The sequence below is a fragment of the Lactuca virosa genome, chromosome 5 (genome assembly GCF_052849685.1).
Source record: "Lactuca virosa cultivar CGN04683 chromosome 5, Lactuca_virosa_CGN04683_v6, whole genome shotgun sequence".
Classification (NCBI taxonomy): Eukaryota; Viridiplantae; Streptophyta; class Magnoliopsida; order Asterales; family Asteraceae; genus Lactuca; species Lactuca virosa.
The window spans coordinates 416,247,655-416,256,237 of record NC_136430.1 but is presented as its reverse complement, the minus strand read 5'-3'; the positions used below and the strand labels follow the sequence as shown (position 1 = coordinate 416,256,237).

Genomic DNA, 8,583 nt, shown 5'->3' with positions numbered 1-8,583 from the left:
CTCTCGGATATGGTTTATGCCCTAATTATTAATTATAATGTTATTTTATCATATTTAGTGCGGAGATTTCCCAGATTAACAACCCGAGTATTTACCTGATTTCCTAACAGATTGAGGTGAGTTTCCTCACTGTGTTTGACGGGTCGAAGGCACCAATGCCCACTCATGGATTATTGTTATTTGTATGCTAGTTGTCTGTGTGACCTTGCATGTATGTATGTATTGCGTGTACTCCAGGCGGGGCATGATGGGTGTGTTGGGCGGCGCCCATCACATGATACATACATATCTGTTTCAAGCGGGGCTCGATGCCGGACGGAACCCGTTGGTTGACGAACATGACCTATTGTATGTTTGATATGTATGGTATGAGGTATTTTGGGGAACTCACTAAGTTTTGTGCTTACAGTTTTCAGTTTATTTTTCAGGTACTTCCGGATCGAAGGGGAAGAGCTCGGGGTGATCGCATTGCACACACCATGATTTTTTCGCTTATTGACTCTGATGTACTTTTGGGATGTTATTTGGTTTACTCTGAATATTTTATGGTTTGACAAACATGTTTGATTGATGATTTATTTACTATAAAAATAAATTTTTTGGTTCTGAGTTTTGGGACGTTACATCGGGAGGACGTATACTTTCAGAATATGTTACTATTTTTTCAAAATAACATAATTTTTCGCGCACTTAATTTTATAGATTACGGATGGTTTGACTGACTTTTCATATGTATCTTAATACGAAATCTTGTATTTTATCATAGATTGATAAATATTATGTTTTAAATCTATTATACTTGTCGTTCGTCCTTTTCAACAATTAACGAGTGGTGACAAATTTTGGAATCGTCACACTAACAAAGGGGTCTATAATGAATACTTTTATGTTTTTAAGAATATCAATAACTCGAATTGGGGTTCCTCTAATGGAATCACATACATTGGCTTCAACCAAATAAGATCCTCCTTTCTTGGTGCACAAGCAAATCACCAAAACCTTGGTGGGTTGCTTTCTTTGTGCCATTGAAGTGGAGAGAGAGGAATGTAATAAAGGGAAGAACAAATTAGCTTGGAGATCCTTTCTGGTCTTGGCTCCCTTATATAGGGATTGGAAACCTTATAAGCCTTTTCTTAGCTTCCAATAACTGATCAAAATCATGACAACATTACCTTAACACAAACCTTTGACTATTATTACATAAATATTCATCATGGCAACATTACCTTGACACAAACCTTTTACTATTATAGCATAAATATTCATCTTAATTAACTTCTAGTTATTTCATTGATGAATCAATGAATAACAAATTAATCTCTCTAATTAATTAATGTTATTTTCGGGTTGAGCCAAGTGTGTAACCCAAATAGGCCTATGTAATTAATAATTGTGTCGACACAAATTTGTGTCAATGATCATATCTCAAATAGATGCATACGCAATGACCGTATGATTGAACTTAAAAAATTACACAAGGTATGTCTTCCATGACAAGTATTGAAATCTAAAACCCTAATGTACGATCGAGTTCAAGGTAAATGATCAAATATCTTTTTGTTCTAAATATACGGATGAACGTGAAACCTTGTCAAATTTTAACATTCAAGATTCTGGATGACCCAAATGGCATAATGCAAAATTGAACGACTGTTGGAGTATTTTGTTAGTGATATGTCACTAGTATATTTCTTATACATGGAAGATAACAATTTTGTAGAAGAGTGACGTTATCCCCGTAATTATTTGTATACGTCGGCTGGATATTCTAGGTTTTTTTTTATCGAAAATCCTCAAGTAGCTATTTTTCAAAATTGAAATGTCATAAAACATATTCTCAGGTGAAATTAGTTTCTTAGTATACGATGGTTGGTGAACATGCGCGAAAAAAATAACTGGAAAATCACTTCTTTTCATTAATTAGGAACGATATATGGTTTTTATTTTGAAAAGCCAAAAACTTATTCTTTAAATATATTTTATAATAATCAAATATGATATTCAAACACATAACCAATATACTTTGTAAAACATAACAAAATCATTTCATACATCCAAACTGACAAAAATAAAAGATTAAATAATGCAATTTTCATCATCATAGACACCCTCCCCACACATGTTTTGCATGTGTCGTTCTGTATTTTATATATGTATTATTCTTTAAAGTTTTATTAAAATGTTATTTTAAAATACCGAAGATCGAAAAGATGATAAATTAGGTTACCGTGTTGCTTTTATAAATAACAACGAACGACTCATTCCTTACACTATATTCCTAATAATAACATAATCACGTTTTTGAATAAATAGTTGCCAAGTTAATAAACTCTAACCTAATTCTTAATAAAAACCTCATATGATACGCATGGTTCAACATCAAGAAGGAAAAAGAAACGCCTTATTGGATTTTAAGGTATGTTTTTCTGACATAACATGCCAAATATTAAAATTTGATACTCCATAAAAAGAAAACAATTTTAAAATGAATTATTATTTGTTAGAGAAAAGTTCTTGGAATTTTCGAGTTATTTCAATATTTGATCATATATATACATACCTATTAGCCCTTTTAAATTGGGAACAAGAGATCGAGGGTAGAATGGTCATTATAAGTCAGGTTAACATATAGCAGGTTATGTTATTCATAAAACCGGTGCCTTGTTATATAATCTAAGCCGAGCCGATGGCTGTAGAGGAAATAAACATAGAGAAGAAAACAGAGAGGAACCCTTCTGCCATGGCCAAATCGGACCAAGAGAGAGAACCGGAGGATACAAAAGGTTCACCGCCGGCGACTACGGCGTGGGGGACATGGGAGGAGCTCCTCCTAGCCTACGCCGTCAACCGCTACGGCACGAAGAGCTGGGACTCCATATCCTCCGAGTTACGAAAACGGAGCTCCGCCCCGATCCTTCTCACTCCTCATCATTGTGAAGAGAAATACGGAGAACTCAAACGACGTTTCAACCAATCTGATGAAGACAACGTTGAAATGGATGACGGCAGTGATACCACCACCACCACTGCTATTCCTTGGCTCGACGAATTGAGAAAACTCCGAGTCCTAGAACTGCAGCGAGAACTCCAAAACTACGATCTATACATCTCGTAATAACCAAATCTTAAAATACATATAGATCTAAAACAAATCTACTGTTTATGTGCGTTTAGTATCGTTAAAAGAACATATGAGAGAGATTTGATGGTTTCCGATATGCTTTTTTGGTGCCAGGTCTTTGCAATTGAAGGTGAAGAAATTGACAGAAGAGAGTGAAAAAACCGGTGGAGAGACGAAGAAAAAGTCAGATTTAGGGCAACGAAATGAAGAGATTGAAATAAAAAAGGCGGAGGAAGAAGCGAAAAACGAAACGCCGGAGCCGGTGGTTTCCGGCGACGAGGATTCCGACCGAGATAACCAGTCGGTGAACGGATCGAACGGAAACCTAGAAACCGGCGTTGAGAAGTCCGAAAACGAAAACGAAAACGAAAATGAAAATGAAAACGAGAACGAAGCGAGTCCGGTTGGGACCGGAGACGAGAAACCTGAATCGGCGGCGCTTTCACCCGTTCGTGAGGAGGATTCGTGTAACGGTAGACCGGAAGGTAAAGAAGAACCGGTGAAAACCGAACCGGATGGGGAAGCGAGCGAGGCGCCCGAGTCAATAGCCGAGTCGAAAAGTGAGGGAACAACGAAGGAAAATTCAGATGTACAAAGCTCCGCGAGTAAGTCGAAGAAGGAGAGAGTTGATAGGATGCGACGTGGCTCCATCAAAGGGGATGAACGTGAGAACGAGGATCAATCCACAGATAGTATTCCTGTTCGATCTCTGCCGTTGGTTGATTTCTTGCACAAACTTCACAAACTCGGCTCGGCTCTCTTCGATCGGCGCCTCGATAGACAGGTAATCCCTCTATATTTTTTTTTTTTTACCTATTTTATTTTATTTTTTATTTAAATATTTACCCGGTAGCCGTATAAAACTGAAAATCGAAATCGGTGTAAACCCGTGTTTTCAAATTTAATCTCACAAACAAATATTTTTTGATTTTATTTTCAAATAAATATTTGGTATTCTCGTCTAATATACTTTATTTCTTTTCTTATACATTTATTTATGCTTTTTTGTTTTTTATTCATAAAACATTTTCACTTATATTTTTTTAATGCGCCTAGTATAGGACACTGGACATAAGGACAACGGTCCGTTTGGCGATAGCCCACATCACAACCAAATTTTCGTATACGCGAATAGTGTCGGAGCATTAAAAATCATGGATTATTTTATAGTTTTTGTTTAAGACGTAAATATTATGTGATATATTTATATATTAAAATGTTTAAAATTATATATCATTATAGAAATTGACCACTTTGGATCCCTTTATTGATTTCTAAAATCTTTTCAAACAATTAAGATAAAAGAAGTTTAGCTACGACAACATGTGCATGCGATGTTTTCATTATTAAAAAAAGTAACTTCATTTCATTCAACAGAAAAAAAAAGAGAAAAGGAAAGGGGGGCGTATCGCGTTACGATATTCGCCATCTTACATATTTCACGTTCACATTTGATGTATATATAATTTTTGTTTTTTTAAATAAATAAAATAATTTTGTTGTTTTTTGAAGTCCAAAAGAATTGGGTACTTTCTAATTTCGGAAAACAGAGTTTATTTTTAGCTATTGATCACGTTATTTATGAACCTATTTTTTATACGAATTAATAATAAATTATTTAAATCATGTAAATTTATGATTACAGGAAAAGCTAAGGTACAAGAACTTAATTAGGCAACACATTGATTACGAAATACTACAAACAAGGCTAAAAGAAGGGTGGTATTCCGATGGAAACGATAAATTTTTCCGAGATCTCCTTCTTCTGGTGAACAACACTCGCATATTCTTCCCAAAGGAGTCGCCGGAATCCACAGCAGCCACCGACCTCCAAAAGCTTATCCTGAAGGAGATGACATCGAAGAAAAAACAAAAATCGGATTCAAAATCAGCCGACAAACAAAATTCATCATCAAAACCTAAAATTCCACCGGATTCTTCGTTGCTTCTCAAACCAAAATTGACCGGTCCGATTGTTGTTTGTAGAAAAAGAAGCTCGATAACAGGTAAAGGTGATCGGAGAAAAGAGCAACCAGATCTGAAAAAAGGGAAGAATCCTTCAAGTTCTCAAGACCACGGGAAACCCTCAGCAGCTAATAACGAGACTTCTGACACCAAAAATGAAAAGAAGAAGAAGCTAACGGAAGCAGAGGAGAAGAAACAAAGCGCAGCAAAGTTTTTGAATCGAATGAAACGAACGTCGTCAAACTCCAACGAGCCACTTAACTCGTTGAAAAGCAACTCGGTTGGCGGCGGTGGTGGTTATGATTCCGACAGCAAAGAGCAGAAGAGAGGTGGTGGTAGCAACAAGGGTGGTGGCGGTGGTGGTGGTGGTGGTGAGGGGAAGAAAGATCAAGGGTCTAAGAAGAAAGGTAAAGAACAAGGAAGTCCGGCGAAGAGGAGTGTGGGGCGGCCACCAAAGAGAGCGGCGGCACCACCTCAGGTTTTGGGGAAACGGAATAGGGAATCCGGTGAGTCTGCGGAGACGTTGGGTTCGAAACAGACGAAGAAAAGATCAAAGAGGTGACTGTAGACTGTAGCGAAGTAATTGAAATGATGGTAGGTTTATATTTTCAGGTATGATTGATTCGAAACTTATTATTAGTCTAACCCTTGGTTTATTTTGACGAATGTTTTTAACTTTTACGTTTGACAATTGACATGCTTGTTTTGGTAGTTTTATATTTAAGAAAATTAGCAATTTATCTTCTAATTTTGTATCCTTTTTGGGTTATTGGGCGAATGATTAAACTTTAAACTACTCATTTTGAGTCACAACCTTCGTCCTCATCAAATATTTATATTTATACCATCTTTGAAAAAAGCATTATTGGTTTTTTTTTAAACAAGTTATAGATAAATAAAAACATCATGAATAGTAATCGGTTAACCCATATATTTGATATACGTGGAACCGGAGAGTATGAGTTTGTACGTAAAATATTTTATATCTTTTGTCAGGGGTAGATATGGATTTATATGAGATAATCGATTGCCATTAAAATATGTTTAAACCTAATAAGGGTTTATTTGGTATGAATGAGATTATAGAGAAATAGAATAAACAGGATTAGAGAATGAATGATTACATCTAATTATTATGTTTGTTGACTTAAAAGAATAAGTGATACAAACATGTTGTTTGATGTGCAATTAAGAAATTAATTTAAATTAAATTAAATTATATATATATATATATATATATATATATATATATATATATATATATATATATATATAGGGTGAGGTTTAATAGAGAACCATAATTAACCAAGAAACCAATCTTTTTTTCAAGTTTTAGAACTTATTTTTTATCAAAAAAAAAAAAAAACTAAAAATACAGAAATTCATAACTTTTTATCCTTTTTCCAATGATATCAAATTCGATTTTCTTTTATTTTTTTTACGTCAAATTCACAATGTGAATTTTTGAAAATTCACAATGTGAATCCGGATTCACACGGTGAATCCGAAAAATATTTTTCACATTCACAATGTTAATTTATGAATTTAGATATTTTTAGATTTTTTTTTTGGATAAAGAATAAGCTCTAGAAATTGAAAAAAAGATTTGGTTCCTTGAAGAAACAATAATTATGGTTCTCTATTGAACTTTTCCATATATATATATATATATATATATATATATATATATATATATATATATATATATATATAGAGAGAGAGAGAGAGAGAGAGAGCTAGGTTCAAATGTCTCTAGCAACTATTGTGTGCATGAATGCACCAATATGAATTTAGGAATAATTTAATCATTAAATAAATTAATAAGGGTAAATTAGTAAATTATGACTCTAAATTTATGGTGATTGAGATAAATGGGGGATTTGATTTTAAAATCGCCAAATAAAAGGAGGAAGAACGACCTACCTTCATCTTCTGCTCCGCTTCTCATAACCCAACCCTAAATCACGAAAGTCATCGGATACCACGACCACCACAACTGCAATAAACCCTAAAATCACTATCTGATTATGAAGATTCTAAGTTCAAACGATTCTGAAGATTGGCTGCTAATCAGAATGCAGGAGATGATGAAGCAGAAGATGATGAATAGGTTTCACAAGCGCAATTCCTCTTCAGCATCGTATGTTGATTTTAAATCAGGCGAAAAACTCGATTTCAAGTTCTCTACCCTTCAAGCTTTTCAGGTCTATCTCTTTCGTTTTTCATACACACAACTGTTATCTGTTCCTCTTTGTCACTTTAGATGGATTGTCAAACGATTCTTCAATTGGTGTTGTTTAATTTAGATTTTGTTTTTTTCTTTATTTGTGATTGAAAGCCAAGCCACACTCACAGTACATAGAAATCTTCACTTGCTGTATGTTTTTTTTATACTTTGAGCTTTGATTCTCTATTATCTATATATGTTGCACGAAAGGTGTTTGTGGAAATGCCTAAAAGAGAATGTATTTTGTCAAAACTCTTAGAATGTCTATTTTTCTGACAGAATTCGATTTCAATCACTCCTTATTTGTCAAGATAGGAAAAGTAAAAAACATTGCAAGATAGGAAAAATGAAATACATTCTGTTAGAATCTGGTCATGTGGTATGTATTCTGTCAAAACTCTTAGAATGTCTATTATTCTGACAGAATTCGATTTCAATCTCCTTATTTGTCAAGATAGGAAAAGTAAAAACCATTGCAAGATAGGAAAAATGAAATACATTCTGTTAGAATATGCCATCATTCTCTATTATATAGTTTCTATTAAATAAGTAATGTTTGTATTCTGCAGAATTTATTTGTATAAATGCATTCTGTTAGAATGTCTTTGAGAATGTTTGTTAACAACAAGTACATTAGCTTCACTGATCATACTAACGAATAATGCATCTTATTCTTTCAGAATGGCTTGAAGAAGGAATTCAATATTGATCATACAAGAGAAAGATTTGGAATCGAGTTCAACAACAAGTATATTTTGCGAAGAATTACATTCTTACGATAATATATCACATTTTCATCATAGTTTGAATCAAGTGCATTATTTGGACCATTGATGAAGATCATGTGTATTTGCTTAATAATTGTATATTTAAGAATGTTATTTCTTAATAGTTTTATTCATTTTTGATGATATTCTGTTAAAATATGTATAACTATATTAAATTGTATAAGATTATTAGTTTGTAAGAATATGTATGATTTGGTATTCACATTCTAATGTATATGAAGAATATATATTGAATTATTAAATCAGGTTAATTATCAAAAATACATGCATTGGAAATATATTCCGCAAGAATAATATCGAAAATATCTTTACTAATTAATGTCTAATATTCTGACAGAATAAAATCGGATTTTTTAAATTTGAATTAATCTAATATATTCAGATTTTAAAAAATAAAAGAATTAATTATCCCTAAAAATCCGAAAATTTCCTTTTTTAATATAGGTTAATTGACTAAAATGCCCTTATGCTGGAATTTGTGT

General features: G+C 33.4%; 1 protein-coding gene across 2 annotated transcripts; it reads left to right on the top strand.

Moving 5' to 3' along the window:
- Positions 1 to 2,610: 2,610 nt before the first annotated feature.
- LOC145112199 (DNA-binding bromodomain-containing protein) lies at positions 2,611 to 8,147 on the top strand. Of its 2 annotated transcripts, XR_013710468.1 has the most exons (5): positions 2,611 to 3,111; positions 3,236 to 3,905; positions 4,767 to 5,698; positions 7,161 to 7,290; positions 7,994 to 8,147. XR_013710468.1 is itself a non-coding variant. In XM_079048396.1 (3 exons), the coding sequence occupies exons 1-3, from the start codon at positions 2,687 to 2,689 to the stop codon at positions 5,646 to 5,648; spliced, it is 1,977 nt and encodes a 658-aa protein (XP_078904522.1). In that variant the 5' UTR covers positions 2,611 to 2,686; the 3' UTR covers positions 5,649 to 5,777. The 2 variants fall into 2 exon arrangements, 1 of the variants encoding a protein (XP_078904522.1); XM_079048396.1 differs by lacking the exons at positions 7,161 to 7,290; positions 7,994 to 8,147 and having other exon boundaries at positions 4,767 to 5,777.
- Positions 8,148 to 8,583: the final 436 nt, after the last annotated feature.